The 20,390-nt window shown below is 48.1% G+C and overlaps 8 protein-coding genes across 8 annotated transcripts; 4 read left to right on the top strand and 4 right to left on the bottom strand.

Moving 5' to 3' along the window:
* Window positions 1–609: 609 nt before the first annotated feature.
* Window positions 610–2,213, bottom strand: N7471_006724 (class I SAM-dependent methyltransferase; the record flags this gene model as incomplete). The annotated part of the gene is made up of 11 exons (XM_057279443.1): window positions 610–697; window positions 767–1,195; window positions 1,284–1,470; window positions 1,522–1,547; window positions 1,597–1,637; window positions 1,691–1,763; window positions 1,811–1,852; window positions 1,903–1,932; window positions 1,981–2,037; window positions 2,087–2,142; window positions 2,193–2,213. The coding sequence occupies 11 exons, from the start codon at window positions 2,211–2,213 to the stop codon at window positions 610–612; spliced, it is 1,050 nt and encodes a 349-aa protein (XP_057139053.1).
* Window positions 2,214–5,118: 2,905 nt separating this feature from the next.
* gprD lies at window positions 5,119–6,451 on the bottom strand (the record flags this gene model as incomplete). Its single annotated transcript, XM_057279442.1, has 2 exons — window positions 5,119–5,826; window positions 5,882–6,451. The coding sequence occupies 2 exons, from the start codon at window positions 6,449–6,451 to the stop codon at window positions 5,119–5,121; spliced, it is 1,278 nt and encodes a 425-aa protein (XP_057139052.1).
* Window positions 6,452–8,094: 1,643 nt separating this feature from the next.
* On the top strand, window positions 8,095–8,373 carry N7471_006722 (uncharacterized protein; the record flags this gene model as incomplete). The annotated part of the gene is made up of 1 exon (XM_057279441.1): window positions 8,095–8,373. The coding sequence occupies one exon, from the start codon at window positions 8,095–8,097 to the stop codon at window positions 8,371–8,373; it is 279 nt and encodes a 92-aa protein (XP_057139051.1).
* An 858-nt stretch (window positions 8,374–9,231) lies between these two features.
* On the top strand, window positions 9,232–9,432 carry N7471_006721 (L-xylulose reductase; the record flags this gene model as incomplete). Its single annotated transcript, XM_057279440.1, has 1 exon — window positions 9,232–9,432. One exon carries the CDS (start codon window positions 9,232–9,234, stop codon window positions 9,430–9,432), a length of 201 nt encoding a protein of 66 aa, XP_057139050.1.
* A 1,732-nt stretch (window positions 9,433–11,164) lies between these two features.
* Window positions 11,165–11,950, top strand: esdC (GTP-binding protein EsdC; the record flags this gene model as incomplete). The annotated part of the gene is made up of 1 exon (XM_057279439.1): window positions 11,165–11,950. One exon carries the CDS (start codon window positions 11,165–11,167, stop codon window positions 11,948–11,950), a length of 786 nt encoding a protein of 261 aa, XP_057139049.1.
* Window positions 11,951–12,972: 1,022 nt separating this feature from the next.
* N7471_006719 (DNA-directed RNA polymerase II core subunit RPB2) lies at window positions 12,973–16,804 on the bottom strand (the record flags this gene model as incomplete). The annotated part of the gene is made up of 2 exons (XM_057279438.1): window positions 12,973–13,135; window positions 13,200–16,804. The coding sequence occupies 2 exons, from the start codon at window positions 16,802–16,804 to the stop codon at window positions 12,973–12,975; spliced, it is 3,768 nt and encodes a 1,255-aa protein (XP_057139048.1).
* A 37-nt stretch (window positions 16,805–16,841) lies between these two features.
* On the top strand, window positions 16,842–17,123 carry N7471_006718 (uncharacterized protein; the record flags this gene model as incomplete). Its single annotated transcript, XM_057279437.1, has 2 exons — window positions 16,842–16,937; window positions 16,977–17,123. 2 exons carry the CDS (start codon window positions 16,842–16,844, stop codon window positions 17,121–17,123), a joined length of 243 nt encoding a protein of 80 aa, XP_057139047.1.
* A 608-nt stretch (window positions 17,124–17,731) lies between these two features.
* Window positions 17,732–20,265, bottom strand: N7471_006717 (beta-catenin-like protein 1). The gene is made up of 10 exons (XM_057279436.1): window positions 20,130–20,265; window positions 20,026–20,080; window positions 19,732–19,964; window positions 19,567–19,673; window positions 19,281–19,515; window positions 19,139–19,232; window positions 18,573–19,087; window positions 18,236–18,520; window positions 18,070–18,187; window positions 17,732–18,023 (listed from the first exon to the last, which is right to left on the bottom strand). The coding sequence occupies exons 1-10, from the start codon at window positions 20,154–20,156 to the stop codon at window positions 17,941–17,943; spliced, it is 1,752 nt and encodes a 583-aa protein (XP_057139046.1). The 5' UTR covers window positions 20,157–20,265; the 3' UTR covers window positions 17,732–17,940.
* Between the last annotated feature and the right edge of the window lie 125 nt (window positions 20,266–20,390).

Below are 20,390 nucleotides of genomic sequence, written 5' to 3'. Positions count from 1 at the left end.
CGTCGGTCCTGCTCGAAAGGATGTTCTAGACAACATCGTCTCTCCCCCCGAGTCGTCCGATGAGCGGGGCGTCGGGCCTTTTATACAAGCTGAACGAGACTCTCGTATTTTGATTCCCTGTTGGGTTTGGGCCGATTTACTTTGGTTCCTTTCGCATGTCGCAATTTGAGGACGAGAATATGACTATGGCATGGATAGCTGTTGTGTGCCTGATTCTGCCTTAGGCAGTTGCCCCAGATGGGACAGATCCAGATAGTGATAGCTGTTTCTCCATATCTGGATCTCCACTCTGTAGATTCTCCATCAATAGCCGCTCGTTTCAAGGATCTTTGGAAAGGAATTGTTCAAACTTGGTACTTTATATGCTTCAAAATAATCAAACCTAAGTAAACTGTTGGGGCTACTAACTATGGGGAGAGAGAGAGAGGAAGGAGAATCATGATCTATTCAATCTATCTAGGGCAGGGGATTTATACCCTGCCAAACAAAGGAAGTCGTCTAACAAAGACTGGCTCAGTCTGGAAACAAATGGAGGCATCTATGAGATGGCTAGACAAAGGCATCAATGGGATGACCGACATAGTCCAACATAAACAAACATAACTCAGACTACATTCCATAGTGCTGAACATCAACCTCAATCTTCACGTTCCCCTCCACCTCCTCCGCCGTAGGCTTCCTCCCCCAAACCCTCTTCCTACAAAGCATCAGCCAACCCATTCCATCAAATAATAAAAATAAAAGAAACAAATAAAGAAAAACTCACGCATGCTGCCACATATGAATATGCGGGTCCTGCAACTCCTTCCTAGCCCTCGCCAACAGAACTAGCACCTCTTCCTTCGTCCACGGCGTCGGAACCCCAAACTTAGTAAGAAGGTACATCCCCCAACCCTCCATACCAGCCGTCCACTGATGATAATGCAACCTCCCCGCTTCTTTGAGTGTAGGATCTCGCGCCCATGGCCCAATAGGCCACCTATACGTCTTCTCGTGGATATCGACAAAGCGGGCCTTTTCCATCGCGGTGCGCATCGTGTCCAGCGTATCGAGGGGGTGATTCCATTCCTGTCCGGCGCGGAACACCGCTTCCGTGAACTGGACCATGCTGGAGTTTGTGGGCATGCTGGAGTCTGAGCATTGGATTCGAGGGTCGCCTTCTATTTGTTCGAGCCAGCCGCCTGGTTTTAGGTTTCTGGTACTTTAGTGTTAGCTTGGTGTTTAGGAAGGAGGGAGGGTATGGCGGGGGCTGATATTGAGGCGGCGAGGAGAGACAAACTTACTTGTAACACTGTGTGAATACACAGTCCCATTCTACAGGCGTGAAGGCGCCTATTAGCTGGCGCATGTGGATTAGGTCGAAGGGTTTGCGCCAGGTCCACTCCTGTAGGACATCGTCGACTTCCATGATGCAGTTTGGGGGGAGCCAGTCTACTGGTGGGGGGAAGAGGTCTACGCCTCTGACGGTTGCTGGGTTAGTTAGCTCGCTGTCTATGTATGGGGCTATATGTATGTACTTACCCTTTGGAAACATGTCGGATACATCGCTATATTTTGTCAATTCTTGTTCTTAGCTGGGGGAGAGTTTGATCTTACATGGCCCAATTTCCTCGGCCTGTGCCGATGTCCAGGATTTGCTTGTGTTTGGTCAGCGGGGCCTTTCATGGTCCTTTGGTTTCTGGGTGTATACCTTGGGATCTGTCACTGGTGCGTGGAAGAGTGGGTTGTCGGTATCGGCGTCTAGGAGTATACAGAGGAGGTGACTGGGCGGTTTAGCTTGTGTGTATTGGTTTAGTGGTATCAAACTCACGCTGCCTCTAAGCTCTCAAATTGCTGCTCGTCGGACGGACACCTGGAGCAATATTAGAAGGGGTATGATCGAATTGATATTCGGGTATGTACCAAGATCCACCCTCCCTCACAGTTTGATAGCTAATATCTTGTCAATAATCTGCCCTCGGTAGATTTGAATATGCATACCGTCTTCCATTTTCGAACACTCCCCGGTAGATGGACGATGCTAGAGAGGTTGTTTCACTAAGTACTAGGTTAGAATGAGTGATAGTAACCCGGTGCATATACCCACGAAGCGAAGTCACTATCTACATAGTCGTCGCGTCCAAGGTCACAATAAGCCGGGTCCTATAGCTGATATTAGATCCCGGTCTATTGGGTCATAAATATTCACTTACAATCTCGATTGATGTCTCCATGGCTAGAAGTACTCAAAGAAAAGAAACAAAGTGCATTTTTAAAGGAGAGAAGAAAAGAAAGCCGTTATTTGTTTAACCCTATTTGTGGGTTGAAAAGACAAAAGAACCCATCAGGGGTCAAGACGGATCCATGACTCTTTCGAGCTTAATGCTTCAACTATATGATGAACTGACCAACGGCCTTACAGTTGCCCCCTTGTCTTTGTTGTATTATACCCACCTCGACCGTTTCATTGTGGGTGGAAGGACCCAACATTTGAACCAATCAGAGGACAAAGAAGGAAATCCACCGGTCGCAAGTCCTATATTGAAGGGGTTTTTTTCTTCTCTTGTTCTCAGAGAGTGGGAATATCAAGAAGATAAAGGCAGATCAGACCAGTACCGGAGTGTCGTTTAGAACCAGTTACTTGCAAACAAACCAAACAGACTAGTTGGCAGGATTTCGTTCGGTTGTATGAGCAATACATCGCTCATTGAACAACCGATGTTCCAATTCTTGTCATGGGCCCCGGGTTAGCGGAACCCCTATTTTTGGGTTTACCAAGCTCAAACTACAATTAGTCTTATGGCCAGTCACTTCTTTCCAATCTTTAACTAACATTGCAGAGAATCGAGAAAGAATTACAGGAAAAGAGAGGTTTTCGCTGCGGTTGGGTTCTTTGTTGGGATGTCGACCGAAACTATTCCCGTCTGTCTTTTCCTGGCATTGAAATGTTTGCCCCTCTAGAACCCTATTTGTTGTGATATATGGCTGGTGCAGATCAGGAACCAAGCCGAATCATCGGAAATAATTCCTTCACAAACTATACGAAGAACAATCAACTTGGACCTCACATTGTATATATATATATCCTCTTGAATCCCCTCCGAAACAAGAATCAATCTTCCTTTAAACCACAACACACATCAACATTTACACCGTACCACAACATCAGCACTCTTCAACACTCACGGCTCACCACAACACTCACATCTCTGTTTGCTCTACACCTTAATGACAGATGCCGCATTCCATTGCGGCGAAGGGAGTCTATCGGACCGCAAACTATCAAGGCAGAAGGGTTTGGAATACGGCACTCGATAGCGAAGAAAGTTCAGTTGTGAATTTTACGATTTTGGTGATTAAATTTTCGAAGGTCTATCTAGGCTTCATTCCTCCCACCGATGATCCTTCGGGATCCAAAAGACACGATGAAGATGTTGTGCAGGTCTTGGCTTCTTCAATTACTCTTGGAATACTCGAATACTGGTCTCTAACACCACGAAGAGGTGCCTGCACGTCGCTAGAGGCCTTGTTAACGCAGCGATCCCCTGCGAAGCATACTTTTTAACGCAGAGCTTATCCTGCGAAGCACACTTGTTAACGCAGAGCTCATCCTGCGAAGCACATTTTATTTGCAGAGCTTGTCCTGCAAAGCACACTTGTTGACGCAGAGCTCATCCTGCGGAGTTCAATTGTTATCACAGCGCTCCCCTTCGAGGAACATTGTTGACGCAGATGCATCTCATACAATTGATCAACCCCACACACACATACTATTTTAGATATTCTAGATGATTCTATTGGTAATGGCTCAATGTTGATATGTCAAGGGGAAAGATGTCTACATTTTATTGCTGTGCATATCATGATGCGCACGGAGTATTATATACACCAACTACTGCTGTTAATCGGCAACTAAGCTACACGTTACTATGAGAGAGTGTATTTCTGTATTGCGAGTACAATTTCCGCCGGCAAATAAGACACCGAAACGTGTATATCCCGCGTCAACGCAAGGCAAAAGCAATGCTGCTTTACCAGCCTGGTAATAACCAATGAGCAGAGCTCATGTGAACGTTTCTAGACACAGTTGATTTCGAGGCGCTCACCAGACAATGCGAATGATTTAATGAGATGGATATGTTATGACACGATTGCTGAATGCTGATCTGCCTGTCTGACACCGAGGTTAATTTTTCGACTTGCCCCCCACCTGCTTATATCAGCCACGCATCTTCAATGGAGTTCACGTGCAAATCATTGAATCTGCCGATCTCCTCGGATCGTACAATGTACAATGTGCCTTGCAGGATGTCATCTCAACCATAATGGTCTAAGAACTACAAAATATACCAAAAATGCAAAACCTCGATACATGGACCAGCATAGCCTCGTACAAAAAAAAAAGACAAAGCAAACTTCGTATAAGTGGATCACGGTCGCTCGCCGAAATGAAGCTCCACCGAAGTAACGAGGACACAGATCGCTTAATTAACCCCAGCGCAGGATAACTCGATCCAAAAGAAAAATCCACTGCTCCAACTGCTAAGCAATCGCTAATAAAACCATGTCAGAACAGAGGGGCTAGAATGTAAATTTCAGTCTGGAATCGTCCCTCCTTTCCTCTTGGGGAGATCGGGGTTGAGTTCCTGAATAAGTTCCGAACAAAAAACATTTTGCTGATCTCAGTGATACTCGTCACTAATGTTGGTTGCCTAAAAACTGATTGGTTTTTGAAGAAAGGCGGCCATGGTTCTGGGTCAGGGGTTGAGTGGCGGCTGTAGCCTGCTGTTCCTGATTTTCCACTGCGGCTGACTCTGGGTGATGCTCGAAATTGTTTGCAGGAAGACTAGAACAATGGCGTTTCGGAGTGTAAGTATGGGGGTAATATAAAGACAAGAAGCGTTGAATATAGAAGATTAGAGTAGAAAGCCATGTAAATGTAACTAAGGAGAACAAATGTTGAAATCTCACGCCACGTAAATCAACATGATGAAGTCATAGATTAAGAAATATTTGTGGAGTAAATATTACCCGCTGAAGAATTAAAGTCGACAGGGACTGGGGGTATGTACAAAATCGTAAAATGAAAAGTGTGTAAGAGAAAACAAACATAGAAGTGTCATCGAGGCATCCAACATCTCAAGTGGGTCGGCGTTCGCGCTCTCGCTCAGCGTGTTCATCAGATTCATATGCAGAGACAGGTTCGTGTGAAATTTCAATCGTCGTTTCTTGATGCACACCGCCAAAGTTGGACATTTTCATATCATTCTTATTGACGATGTCGTCGGTTGAGTCCTCGAATGGTCTATTTGCCTTGACATCGACATGGTTCCCGCTCTTTTGGAATCGAGAACCGAGCCGAGATCCTCTGCTGCGGAACTTACGTGGCTTGGAACCACCGGCAGTCGAAATGTTGGTTTGACATTGGGAATCGGTGCCGTCGTAGTTGCGGTCGGTGGTGCTGTGTTCGGTGTCGAGCAATAAATGACGGCGTGTTAACGTGTAAACCGTCACATCAAAGAACCCGGACAGAGCCATCAAGCAGCCAGCGACACCGAAGTATGTTTTGCTAGGCGGGTAGCCTCTTGCAGTGGCCATGCGGCCGGCGGCGAGAGGTAGCGACAAAACTAGATACACAAGCGGGTAGACAACCATGTAAATGACGACTCGGTTAAGACGTTGTAGACTTTCTTGTTGACCACGGCGGAGATCCTTCGCTTGTTGCATACGCTTTCGAAGGTAGAAGAACATAACGGTGTAAAGCACAACGGTACCGAACTCGGAAAGGAAAATCCAGAAGTAATGACCCCAGAGACGCTCGTCCTCGTACTCAGGACTCAGCCAGCACTATGCGATTTGGTTAGTTTGGCTAAAATAGGAACAGATAGAAAGAAAAGCATACCCAGTTGGCCTCAGAAATCACAAAGACGTCCTTGCCATACAGGCCGACAGGAATGAATCCCAGAATTAGAATGAAAACCCAGAGTCCGACGACACACCAAGCAAAAGTACGGAATGGGAGCTGGCGACCACGCATAACGATTGCCCCCGTATGTAAAGCGATGGCTAAAACAAACAATCCACTGCCGGGATCAGCTGTCATGATCCACCATCCTTGTAAATAGCAGGCCGCTTCGCCGTAGTGAACACTGCCCCGCGATACCCAATAAAGACATATTAAAAAAGCAATGGCTTGCTGTAAGTCGACGAGAAGTAGGTTGTAGATGAGAACGACGTATTGATTCTTGGCGAGAGGACTTTTATAGTAACGTTGCCAGTAGATGAATCGATAGGTCAAGAAAGAAAGCAAGGAAAGAGTGGACACTAGGGATAGAAGCGCAATCACGCCTATGGCAATAAAGAGCGATCGTTCGGAACCTTCAAGAGGGACCTCTTCGTGGAACTCCCATTTTCGACGAGCGAGTGAGGCATTATCCTCAACCGTAAGGGAGCGTAGTACGTGGAAAAGCATGGCGAAGAGGCCACAATAGTTGAAGCACAATCGTAAAGAAAAGCTCGATTTACAAAAACGAGGGTCCCCAACAATATAAGAATGTAAATCAGGGCCCCACGACCAGGGCGCTGGAGCGAGTAACAGACTACATAGCGGACATGCTCGCAACGTGTTCTCCGCCCAAGGCGTGCGAAAAGGCTTCTCGAGTCTTAGCAGCGGAGTTCATGGTTCACAGTAATAGTCTCAGAGGCTAGTTCATGTGGAGTGAACAACTGTACTCCATTTTGGGAATATCATCGACTGAGGCTGAATATGTATGGCCGATGGGGGAGACGAGACTCCACGCCGGCACCACATGGAAAGCGGTTACCGAACCCTAGCACGTACCCCTTCCAACTTCTTGCATTAGGTTGCATTAGGGGGGAAAGTTTAAACAGATTTTGAAATAATTTGACGTTGATCGACGTCGGAAGGAATCAATAGTTAAGATTTGAGGGGGTTCAAGCCGCGTCTTCCAAGCCTGAGCACGTCGACTAAGATGTTCATAGTTAGACTCGTGGCGCCGGGCGCTGCCATTGATGGATCCTGTGGATCCCTGTTGGTATTGGGTACACTGCCTGTTCAAAATACAACGTCCCCCCCCAAAAAAAAAACCGGGTCCACCACCTAATACCCCTAAGATCTTATTCATAAATTACAGACCATTTCCATGGTTCTTCCAACTACCTATACAACCATGGCCAGAACTCATAGAGCAAAGGATCTGTGAACTACACCGGGTTAATTGCTGGGGTCCTTCTCGCACTCAAAGGCAGCACCCTACTATTAAACGCGATACTGTCAAAAAAACCATTAAAAATGAAGCTATTCGCGATAATACTCAATCTCTCCCCCGTACCGACCGGCCTCCGCTTCTCGATGAACTCGATCGCCAATTTCTTATTGAAACCTCACAAAACTGTCCGCATATCTCGTACGAAGATCTTCTCGAATTAGTCGATAACCGCTGCCGGAAAACCACACTTTGGCGTCTATTTAACAAACTTGGAATTAGGAAATGGAAACAAATGTGCCGACCGGCCTTAGATGAACATCGTGCGGCACAACGTCTCGCGTGGGCGTTAACGTATATAAACTTTACTCCCGAGGAATGGGTTTTGGTCCGACGAATGTTCGGTTGAACGTGGTTGTGGAATCACACCGGTTTGGACTTTTACCCGACCAAGCGAGCAATGTCGGAACCTCGATATTCACCCGGTTGAACTTGGAAAGTCGGTAAAGCAGATGTTTTGGGCTTGTTTCGGTCCGATGAAGCGGACACCCCTTTTTGAGTTGCGTGGTGATCCTATAGCGACTAAGAAAGGTGTATCAGCTCGAATTATCCAGGTCCTTTATTCCGATATACTCCCTCAATTTATTCGCGACAACGAGATCTTTATGCAAGATAATGCCCCAGTCCATAAAGCAAGAATCGTGAAAGAGTTACTTCAAACAATGGGGTTTATAATCATGGTTTGGCCGCCGTACTCTCCGGACCTTAATCCGATCGAGAATCTATGGTCATTACTTAAACGTGAGATGTATAAGCTTGACCCCGGCCTCGAAAACGCTGCCGATACGGTAGCGACGAAGTATCGGCTTATTGAAACTGCACAAAGGGCATGGGAAAATATCCGGCCAGAAATTTGAACAGGCAGTGTACTCTCCAGTGTGTCCTTATTACCGCTGTTTGCACGCGTGGTTTAATCATTAAGGGTTCTATCCGCTACGTGGCCGGATGCTACCCAGCGGCTATTGACCTGATCTCCAGTGGCCAGGTCGACGTCAAGCGATTGATTACCAACCGCTACAAGTTCGAAGAAGCTGAGCAAGCCTTTGAGCTTGTCAAAGCTGGAAGACAGGATGTGTTCAAAGTTATGATTGCTGGTGTTGGGTTCTAAAAATGGAGATTCACAAATGCTAAAAGAGGGATTCCCTTTTTTGTTGGTTATCATGTAAAAGGAGGTTTTAGGATGCCACTATTGGTCTGGCTTTCGAGACCATCGGTTGGGATATTTCCTCAGATAGTTGCATTTTCAAAAATCAAGTGATTGCGTTCCTCCTCAGCATTAGCCTGTTAAAAACAGTACGACTTTGGTATGGCCTCTTCTTTTTACCTATAATACAGGGTTTCTACTCCCTTTCTACTCGGTGATTCGCGCGCTTTCCGGCACTGTTATACGATTTAACAGCCACAACACAAGATCAAAAGCACACTTCATTTGCCTAATGGGCAATCCCCCATGGCCTACTCGAAACTTCAGTAGGATGGCAAATTATCTGGACTCAAGAGTCAATCCTAGAAACCTTAGTAGGGGTGTTTGAGTGCCTGCCAATTTGTATAGCTAAGTTTGACAACCTATACTGCATATACACTAGCTTTATTTTCTCAAAAGTGCTTTTGTCCAGTGAGAAGTCCAGATGCTCGCATTAGGAAAGCCACCAGGAAGAAAATTTTTATTGGCTGCTCTGTCATCATTTATTTCACAATACACACTTAGAAAATACTAGTGTCAAAAAAACGCCTCCATTTAGACCGTATGGCTTCGGAGGGTGTCGTGCGGCGATTCCCCACACTTCCCTCAAAACTTCCTAATTCGCACAAATGAAGTTGTGCAGTAAGATTGGCATGGAAAATACTTATCTATAAATACGATCCTCGACTCCGTGTTTGCTTTTGTTCACTTCCTTTCAATCCATTCAAACCACACCCACTAGATTCTTCCACCGTTTCACTCCTCTCTCCTTGAACTATCAAAATGCCCATCTCAATTCCCAAGAGCGAAAACCTGACTGAGCTGTTCAGTCTCAAGGGGAAGGTTGTTGTCGTCACGGGTGCATCAAACACACGAGGAATCGGATACGAAGCCGCACGAGGATGCGCCGAAATGGGCGCCGATGTAGCCATCACATACTTCTCTCGCGAAGAGAGTGCAAAGAAGAACGCCGGTATGGCGTAGATAGGAAAGGCATATGCCTTCTGCACTAGGTCCCACAGATCTGCCACCGTGCCACCTGCATAACTGAGGGGGGTAGAAGCAAAAAGTCCCGCGAGGAAGCGGAAAATGAGGTGACTATATAAGTTTGGTGCCAGAGCTAAAGCTATTATAAAAACCAAAAAAAGGATCATAGTTGTCAAATAGACTACATTTCGTCCAAATTTCTCTGAAAAAGGGCCAGATAGAAGGGAGCGAAACGCGAAGCCGATAAGGAATAATCCTTTTATTGTAAGAACATAGTGAGCATCTTATACGCGCCCAACAACAAGAAAAAGGGGCGAAAAATTCTATCGCACCTGTCGTAAGGGAACCAACAACTTCAGATACTTGGAAGTCCTCGCTGTATTGCCTGACCCCGCTAGCATCTATTACGGATGCCGTAGTGACGGATAATGCAATCAAAGCGACTAGTAATGTCATAAACAGCTTCCCCTTAATGCTGTGGTTCGCAGGATGTAGTGGGTCATTGTGTCCATTCCAGCCCACCAGTATCAAATCGCTGGAAGTCTCTGCTGGTCAACCCAATGACATATGGAAAGGCGGAAAGAGAGGCCGGCACTTCATCCTCCACATGGCACAAGAGTTAGCCTGTTCAACATCCTTGTGCATATCCCTGTCAACATCCCTGTCAGCCTGCGGCCTCTGATTGAATAGGTCTAATGCATCTCATCCCGCGTCTTGGCCTCGGCGCATTTTCAATTAGGAAGGACTGGTGACGTCTCTGAGATATTTCAATCTCGGGGAGTACATTAACACACACCAGGATCCTTTTAAATTCTGTGTCAGTTCTCTGCATTGGAGTTGCGATATACATCCACACATTCCCGGCATACCTCCGGGGCTAGGGAGGTGGGGGAGTCGAGAAGGTCCAACGTCATCTCAAGGCTCCCGAGGCTCTCAACAATCTAGACACTGACAACGCATCACCCCTCCACCCCTCCCCTCCACAATTAATCTATGAGGCTGACAACTTCTTCAGACTTCAAATCCCTGAACCTGCTTGGACAATGCCCTTTCGTACAGAAAACTCTCTCCTCTTCTGGTCCGAGCGCCAGCGTCAAATCCCTGTCAGTCATTGGCCACAGCCAGGAGAGTAGCACATCACAATGCAACATGCATCGAACCAACCAACATCGTCAATTACCCGCCCAACCCCAAGACGGTGAATTTTGCACTGCTGGTCGAATCGACCTGCTTAAAAGAATGCCATAGCCACCTCAAGGCGGATTTCCTCTCTTTTTTTTTCTTCAGCGAGCGTTTGTTGTGTTTATCTGCCCTATTCGAGTGATCCTGAGCACTGGTTGCCTGGACTTTATTTTCTTTCTTTATCTTCTATACTATTCTAATATTCTTACCCTTTTTACTCTCAAACGAGCTGTGCTCTTTGAGATTCTGCCTTGCTACGGATTTTTCTCGAATTTTACAACTATCAACAGTTTACTTGTCGCAGGTCGACTTGATTTCGCTGTTCAACAGATATCTACAACAAACTCAATTTAATATAATCTCGCTCGATTATTCTTCTTTCTTTGTCGGACCGGTTCCCCAAAGATCAACAAAGAGTCCAATATTCCAATCAACTTGACAACCAAACTCCGGCAGTTTTAGGTTGTTCTAACTATACGATACTCTTGATCTTTTGCTCCTACGACAATTTTTTTAAATTCCAATTTTTTGATACATTTGATTCATCATGGCCGCTGTTCAACTCAAGTTCTCCCTCCGGACCTCGTCCAACGTCAAGACCGTCCACCTCGTCGGCTCATGGGACAACTACCAACGCCAGATCCCGCTCTCCAGCGAAGACAAGCCCGGCGCCTGGGTCGGCAAGTTCCGCTTCCAGACCTCAATGCTGCAACTCGGAGGCCGCTACTGGTACTACTACATGATGGACGGGTACCACGTTTCCCACGACCCAGCCGTCGAGTACACCGTCGAGCCCACCACCGGCCGCAAGCTCAACATCCTCGATGTTCCCGGCGGCAAGCCCACCAGCCGATCTTCCGCACCCAAGGCCAGTCGCAGCGACATCGCAACCGGCCGCGCCCTGTCCCCCTCGCGCATCCAGCACCCAAAGCCAACAAAGCACTACGCTTCCCGCCAACTCCGCGAAGCAGACTTCGCCCCCACCGTCGACGACCTGACCCGCCGCTTCGCCGGCTCCCGTCTGTCAGACGAGTACTCGTACTCGAACAGCCCGCCCAGCTCTGCAGGTTCATCTCTGTCCTCGCGGTCGTCGTCCGGCTCGACCTCGCCTTCCTCGCTCTCGTCCATGAGCGAGCCCCCCGTCCACTGCCGCTGTGAACGCTACGGTATCACCCGCAAGGGGGACCGCGTCAAGCTTGACTGTGGTGGTGCCCGCTGTGGATACGTTGAGTCTTCTGATGATAGCTGCTCTGAGTCTGAGTACGAGAGTGACGAGGAGTACTGCCGTGCTCGCAATGCTGTTCGCCGTCAGGGTATTGTTGTCCGTCGGTAGATGGTTTATCTGGAGGCAGGTCCTGGACCTTGCCAGCTCTTTTGCTATGTTTTTTCTTTCGCTTGACTGTTCTGGTCTGGTGAGACTTGGTCATTGCGTTTGTTTTGATTTTTAAAAACGATAAATTTACCAAAAACAGCCCGGGCCGCAGGTGGACTGGTTTTGCGCTGCGGTTGGGCGGGGATGAGGATTGTGTGATGAGAAGAGAGGATATGGGGAGGAGAAAGAAGGGGAATGAGGAAGAAGAGTGATGAAGCAGAAGAAGAAGAAGAAGAAGAAGCCATCGAATGCAATACTCCGGTATATCGATGTGGACAACATCCACCCTGGATCATCTCCAGCCTCGTGGATTCCGACAAGCTTATCTTGAGCCAGTCAACTTCTGACCAGCCCAAGCCATAAGATGACAAGCTCTGCCCTGGGCCTCCTGGATCCAAAGGAGGCCTGACCAAGATGAAAAACGGTATCTCGTCAACCAAAGAACATCGCCCCGATGTCATGGACTTATGATCATGCTTTGGTTTAGGTCTTACTCTGAGATACCAATGAATAATGAGATACGACCTACGTTCATTTTTACTGTAGATAGAACATTCTTGTAATGTAGTTATGGACACTAAATAATAACAACCCTCTATAAAAGCCCCTAACATCGCTTGGGGTTTACTGGTAGGGTATTTTTGTGGACATGGTGAGGTTGAAATAGTGGGATAAATATCCGAGTTGACTTGGATATAAATGGCGACAGGAGACAAGGTGGGTTGAGGTTAGGCTTGTATTACAATAGGCAGGGGTATACCCAGATAGGTGTGCTGGGTGTGTGGAGGATCAACTCGAATTACTGATCTAGGACCGGTGGAAAAAAAACTACACATAAAGTGTTTCAATTCAAGTATGTAGGGCCGGTTATTGTAATGCGATGGCCAACGATCCTCCGAGACGCCGCGAAACAGGCCAAGCAGATGCGCATTTTTCCAGCAAGATCATTAAAGTACAAATGTGAAGAATTGAGCAACCATAAATCAACGCACCGAAACCCCAGAGCGATCGGTGAACATCCGAGCGGCAATGTTCATGGAGGCCAGCTCTTGGAACAACAGCTTGGCGGCATAGGGGATGTGGACTTGCGAGATGCGGTGCTTGTTGTTGCAAAGACGGCACTCGAAAAGACCCTTCTTCAGTTTCCTATAAGGACTGTTAGTTTTCTGTGCGACGAAAAGGCATGGAAAGTAGGGATTAGAAAACTTACGCAACTGGTGTCATGAGGCCGCAATCGTCGCAAATATGGACACGGAACGGATCAGAAACGTCAAAGAGACGCTCCTTGAGGAAAGCACTGGCACCGTGGGCGATCATACAATCACGCTCCATCTCTCCGAAACGGAGACCACCGTCACGGGCACGACCCTCCACGGGCTGACGGGTCAGAATCTGAGTAGGACCACGAGCACGAGCGTGGATCTTGTCGTCCACCATGTGGCGCAGACGCTGGTAGTAGGTGGGACCCAGGAACACCTGCGCCACCATCTTGCGACCAGTGTGGCCGTTGAACATGACCTCGAAGCCACGCGACTGGTAGCCGTGCTCACGCAGCAGACGGGAGACCGAGTCGACAGTGACATCAGTGAAAGGAGTAGCATCACCCTCGAATCCACGAAGAGCGGAAACCTTGCTGAGCTGACATTCGATCAAATGAGCAATGGTCATACGGGACGGAATGGCGTGGGGGTTAATAATCAGATCAGGAACGACACCTTCCCGAGTAAAAGGCATGTCCTCCTGCCGGTAGGTGATACCGATGGTACCCTTCTGACCGTGACGAGAGGCGAACTTGTCACCAATCTGGGGGATCTTCGTGGTACGCATGCGAACCTTGACGAACTTCAGGTCGTCGTTACCAGTGGAGATCAGCACCTGATCAACGATACCGTTCTCAGTACTGCGCAGGGGCGTCGACACATCAATCTTTGTGTGTGCCTTAGTGCGCTGACCGAGCTCCTCCGCATCAGCAGCCAACGGAGCTGTCTTGCCGATAATAATATCTTCTCCAGAGACACGAACGCCGGGAGCAACGATTCCATCCTCGTCCAACTTATCATAAGTACCCTTGCGCATGCCAAGGGTGTCAATCCTCATGGGCTTCTCGAATCTCTCAACAACTTGCAGTCCCACCATCTTCTCGGTGTCCGCATAGGTACGGTAGAAGAGACTGCGGAATAGACCACGATCGATACTGCTCTGGTTCATGATAACGGAATCTTCCTGGTTGTAACCAGAATAAGTTGCAATAGCGACAATAGCATTCTGACCAGCGGGCAACTCTCGGAAACGCAGGAACTCCATCGACCGAGTGGTGGCCAAAGGCTTTTGTGGGTAGTAGAGAATGTTAGCCATAGTCTCCATACGCTGCGAAAAGTTCGTCAGGAAAACACCCATGGCTTGTTTGCCCATGGCAGACTGATAGGTGTTACGTGGCGACTGGTTGTGATCCGGGAAAGGAATAATACTGGCACAAACACCCAAGATCATACTAGGATGGATTTCGCAGTGCGTCCAGGTGTGGGCACGCTGGCTGAGAATCGACCGAACACGCTTGTTGGGGTCGCTGGTTTCATCTTCTGGCAGAGCGTAACCGGCCTGAAGCTGGCGAGAGATCTCGAGATCCTCGGGGGTCATGACAATCATGATGGTTTCCTCTTCTTCAGCGTCGACATACTCAACTGCTCCAGAACGCACCAGACCATCCCATCCGAAGTATTGCTCGCGGCGTTCTTCTGGGCCCAAGTCTGTTGGCAAGTCTTTGTCGGACTCGAGCTTCCGAATGTGTTCCTTGTTGAGGACCAATCCACCCGAGTTCTCACTCTTGGGATCATTATCGATAACGAAGAGCGGCCGGCAGACACGTCCAGTATCGGTGAAGATTTTGAACTCCCGTTCACGAATGTCACGAATCAAACTGACTTCGTGGGAGATCATGTTTCGTCGACGCAGATTCTGCATCGTAGTAACAAGATGCGAAGGGTCCCGGTGAATACCCACCCAGACACCATTGACAAACACCTTTGTCGCATTAGGCGTCACTTGGGGTTCAAACTCCTCGAGGACTTCCATGTTACGCTGAATCATGAAATCCACGATGGGCTCGGCAGGTGTACCAACAGTGATGTAGCACATCAATGCCAAATTCTTGACCAGACCACAAGCTTGACCTTCGGGTGTCTCAGCCGGGCAGACCAGGCCCCAATGAGTATTATGGAGTTGGCGGGGTTTGGCAATCTTTCCATCTCTGCCAATGGGTGTGTTCGTTCGGCGCAAGTGAGACAAGGAGGAAGCAAATGTGTAACGACTCAGCACTTGGGACACACCAGCCTTGGCGGAAGCCGCCTTCTTCTGCTCGCCCCAGTTACCAGTAGCAAGAGCATACTTCAACCCACCAGTTAATGTGCTAGCCTTGATACCAATGTTGAGATAAATTTCGCGATTGGTCTCAACGCATCGCTGCACGTAACGCTGGAGATCCTTTGTGACTCGGGTGAAAAGAGTACGGAAAAGACTTGCCAAAAGCGGACCAGCCAAATCGAGTCGCTTCTTTCCGAAGTGGTCACGGTCATCGACATCGCGGCGACCCAAAGCACACTGAAGAAGTCGGTGCACCATGTATCCAAGGAAGAAAGCTTTGCGGGTTTCGCTGCCCTCGCTCTGCGAAATGTGAGGCAGCAATTCCTTCTGCATAATATCCCGGGCGTAGCGCACACGACGATCGTGGTTCAAGTTCGTCTGTGACGATCCACGCTTGGCAATGAAATCCAAGGCAACTTCACGGTCCTGGATGACAAAGCCCTCCTCAATACACGGCTTCAACATCTCCAGCATGGGGGTATCGTTGCGGTCATAACAAATGTGGTTGAGGATATCTTCATCGGAAACGACGCCCAGCGCACGGAAAACGACGACGATTGGAATATCGGCCTTAACGTATGGAAGGGTCGAGCGAATAGTCGGGCCAAATCCTCCTTTGGCGCTGTCACCCTTGGCGAAAAGCTTCAAAGTAAGCGATGAAAGCATGCGCGAGCCCTTCTCGACTGCACTTCGAATTTCGGCAATGTATGGTGTCGGGCTAGGGGGTGCCTTCTTGAAGACTTGGACGATGTTGCCGGCACTGCGCTCCTGTGCGATCAAAACCTTCTCACTGCCGTTAATGACGAAGTAACCACCGGAGTCGTAGGGGCACTCGTTCCAAGCATAAAGTGACGCTTCGTTCAAATCCTTGAGGATACAGTATTTAGATTTCAGCATAATGGGCATCTTCCCAATGAAGACTGTTTCCTCCTTCATCTGCTCTTGAGGCAGCTGCTTCGTTTCCCAATCGAGGTATGTGCCTTGAGTCTTCGCATCGCTTTCGCCCTCATTATCGTCATCGTCGTTGGGCTTGCCCATCTTCTCACGACCTTCCATGATCTTCTTTGTGACACCGAGGTAAAGTGGGGAGGCGTAAGTGAGATTTCGTAGACGAGCTTCCTGGGGCAACATGATCGTAGTTGCGCCATCGCCTTCGGTGACGGATGGGCGCGAAAGCATGACAGTGCCAAATTTGAGCTCATAACGGCGCACAACGATCGGTTCGACTTCGTCTTCGGAGGGAGGGAGAGTCTGGTCGAGAACCACCTGGCCTTGCTCCTCCACAAGCTCCTGCATGGTCGAGGAGATGAATTCATCGAATGAGTCCAACTGCTGAGAGACGAGACCCTTCGAGTCAAAAAAGGACGAAATCACCGTCCAGCAATCCTCGGAGGTGATACCCTCATCCGCCTCATCGTAAAAGTCCTCCTCGTATGTCTCGTCGTAGTCGGCCATGATTGCGGCGAACTAAGGTTAGATGCCGATTAAAATAATGAAGAGAGGAGGAATAGGAAACAAGAAAAGCGCAAGGCGCGTCGGCGTGGGAGCAGCTCCGCGAGAATCGCCCAACGCGCTGCAACGCCTGCCTGTCAGTTTCCGAAAGTGGGGATATTAAAAAGTCAAGAAGTCAGAGACAAATGCAAAAAGCAAGGCTGACAAACTGGGTGGGATGAATGAGAGGCTCCCCGACAATATTCCGATGAAGGGACTGATCTCCAGACGTTTGGATGCTTCTCAGCCAGGCGCTAGTCTCGATAGGGTGATCCGCACGTGATCTTGCCTCACCGCCCGGTAAATATGGTTGAGTCACGTGATTCTTCCTGGCTGCCAAACAAAACATGGGGATGGCGGAGCACATAACTTTGAGATCATAATGAAGGAGAGGTCATAGTGAAGGACGGTGGAGAATAAAATTATGTATCCTGATGAACTTTCTTGAGTCATGGTGGTCGCAGGATCGTCGCAAAAGTTTATTCTTATCCCCCCATACAAGAATATATATATGGCGACGAACGATACGCGCCTTCCCCGACAACCTTGCTCTATAGTTAAATTGTTTACATACATACCCATTTTGTACAACGGCCATTATTATGACAGGTTCCTGTGAAACGTATTAAATGTCTTGGATTCGTACTTTAGATTTCATAGAATCACCAGAATTTTGAACCACTTTGGTCCCTGCATAGGCTGGAATTTTCAAATTCAAAGGTTATATATAACTACGTAGAAAAGTTGGTTTGCACATTGTAAGCCATTTTTACCGCCTATATTCTAGCTACAACACCAACAAGGGCGAAAATATCCACTAAAAAGACATCTAAAAAGATTACCAGAAAGACATGACAAGGCCGCATAACCGGCCGAATATTCTTTTTCATCCTAATTTCGAAGCACCATGATTAGCATATTGAGATCTCCATACATAAGTGACGGTATTTAGGTATATAAAGCAACCTCTCCAATCCGAACAACATACTACATCTTAGTGGAATCTCTGTGAACGTTGGCTCCGAGGTGCCCAGGTAGACCTTGTGGATGGGATTTACCGATAACAATGACATTATGATACATTACAATTCCGTTGTTGTTCAAACAAACTGCAAAAGAGTGCTCAGCATGTCCTTCAAGTCTTTATGACCTGGGTCATCCTCTCCAAGACCTTCGATTTGTTCTACTCAAGTTAGCGCCCGAAAATTATAGCGATGTGGGTTACTCACCTTGCAAGGTACTGCGGACCAGGGACAAATCTTCGTCACGGTCCGCAAGAAGTGAGACGATCTTCCTCTTCGCTCCATCATCTTCGGCAAGGAGCCACGCCAAAATAACATCAATTGTCTGGAATAGTTAGCAAAGAGCCTTGCCGGCGCAAAAGAGGAACCATACCTGCAATGAGAACAGACCCGCGTCCAACCGCCTCGACAGCCATTCGCCAGCCATAAGTTCTCGTTCCTCCTGGTCAAACGTTCTGCGCTCTTTTTCAATGGCTTCTTCAACGGGCAAGAGGCGTGCGGCATACTCGCGCCGGAGATTGACGAGCTTTTCGATTCTCGCATAGTCCTTCTCCATAAACTTGGCCAACGTCCGAATGCGAGGAGCAGAACCACCAGGCAGAAGACGGAGAAGGGAGGCGAAAATCCCCAAGAAATGTTCGATACTTTGTCCCTCTTGCTGGATGGATATTAGCACAACGCAATTTGACCGTGAGAGAGATTGAGTTTACCTTCTTCAGGAACATGCCGAAAACTGTCTTCAGCCCAGCTGCCTCAACCAACTTCTCGCAGGCCGAGGCACCTCCCACTCCACCCAAGGCGTGGTCAAGAACCCTCAAAGCACGTGGCTTACTGAACTTGCCTTCCTTGAGCATGATCAGCGCAAGCTCAACTCCTTCGGCCTCCACGAATTTGTCTTTCCCTATATCTTCCTCGACGAGGCAGATGAGAGCGTCGAACAGATTCTCCACATATTCTTCCTCGTCAGAGTCCTTAACTGGGTCGCGTTTGCGGTACGCACTGAGCAGCTGTAGGAGGATATCGATGCCGTCGAGCTCAATGAATTTCGTGCGATTCTTTGTGGTAGACTGTAAAAGAATGGCCAGTATTTCTGCGGCATATTGTTTGTTTTGGCTGACAGCGGTTTCTTTTCGCTGAATACGGGACAGGATCCAAGGCAAGATTGCAGCATCCTGTCCAATTTTCTCCGCATGTGATGCCTGAGAGGCCAGGTTTTCCATTACACCTGTTTTGAATTAGCAAAGTGTCAAATTCTATATTCAAATATGATACTCACCTAACACATAATATACTCCCGCTCGATCTGTCTCAGACCCTTCATCGAGTCGGGAGAGATTTTGAGCCAACAATTCAATGAGATCGGCCTCCATCTAGTCATAGTTAGCAATTGTTACTGATAGTACCATGCCACAACATACCATTGCGTTAACAAGAGTATCCCATTGTTCTTGCTCTGCTTCCACGTCCTCGTCTGTCAATTCACTGATTATCTGGACGACATCAATTGCAATATCGGCATTTTCATGCGACAAGAGAGAGGTCAAGGATGCGACGCATCCCATCTTGGCAAACTCCTCGTATAGCTCAGAGTGCTCAGACAGGATTGACAAGCCTTTGATTTCAGAATCTAGGTCGGCCTCGGAAGTCATGAACCTGTAGCATCATTAGCACCTAGTACATACAGCTCTTTCGGCATCCACATACTTTTGCGGATCACTTTCAAACTTTGCTCGTAGTTCAGCGTTCTTGGAGATCTTCTTCTCGAAGTTCAATGCAAAGCGGCGCACCCACGCAGAGTCGAACTTCTCGGGCTAGATGAGCATACTGTCAGCATCTGGACAAATATCTCATGTACCACAAGTTCCATACCGCAACCTCATCCTCCTCTTGCTGATCGATGTATTCCATTGCTTGGGCTGTCTTGCGCTCCATTCCACCGCCGAAAAAGCGGCCCTCCTCGTCGTCTGGGACGTCCTCTTCGAAGTCTGGAGGAAGCTCGGGTCCAGCTTCACCGTCCTCAATCTCATCCTCCACCATTGGTGCTTTGCCCTTTGATCTTACATCGCCACTGGGGTCAAGTTTTGCTGATTTATAGACCTCATCTGTTGGGTATCGTTAGGATTTGCGGCAAGCGCGTTTGCGGGGAAAGGACGAAGGACGTACTTGGATCTTGGACGGGCTCGAACTTGCGCTTAGCGCTCCCTGTGGCGGATGGTTTCTTTGCATGTCAGCTAACTATCCAATCAGTTGATGGATTTGGAACTCACTTTAAAGAGCTCATCGACGTTCGTCATGGTTGGTGCGGCTAAAACGCCTGTTCAGTGGACAATGGGGAGGCAACCGATCTCAAAGGCGGTGATATATCAAATGGGATTGATTATGTGAGTGAGATGTCCAAAGCAGCAGTGAAGAGAATATAAATATAAAGGAAAGGTAAGACAACGCTGTCGCATCGTCCTTCACTGCGCGGGCAAAAGAAATACGGTTGCCGACAAGAGCTAAAGGCGCAGTGACGCCAAGCGTTCCGA

This window comes from Penicillium samsonianum (genome assembly GCF_028829775.1).
Source record: "Penicillium samsonianum strain IBT 33392 chromosome Unknown utg000003l_segment0_segment0, whole genome shotgun sequence".
In the NCBI taxonomy this organism is placed as follows: domain Eukaryota; kingdom Fungi; phylum Ascomycota; class Eurotiomycetes; order Eurotiales; family Aspergillaceae; genus Penicillium; species Penicillium samsonianum.
The sequence above is the reverse complement of the archived record's forward strand: the minus strand, read 5'-3'. Positions and strand labels throughout refer to the sequence as shown.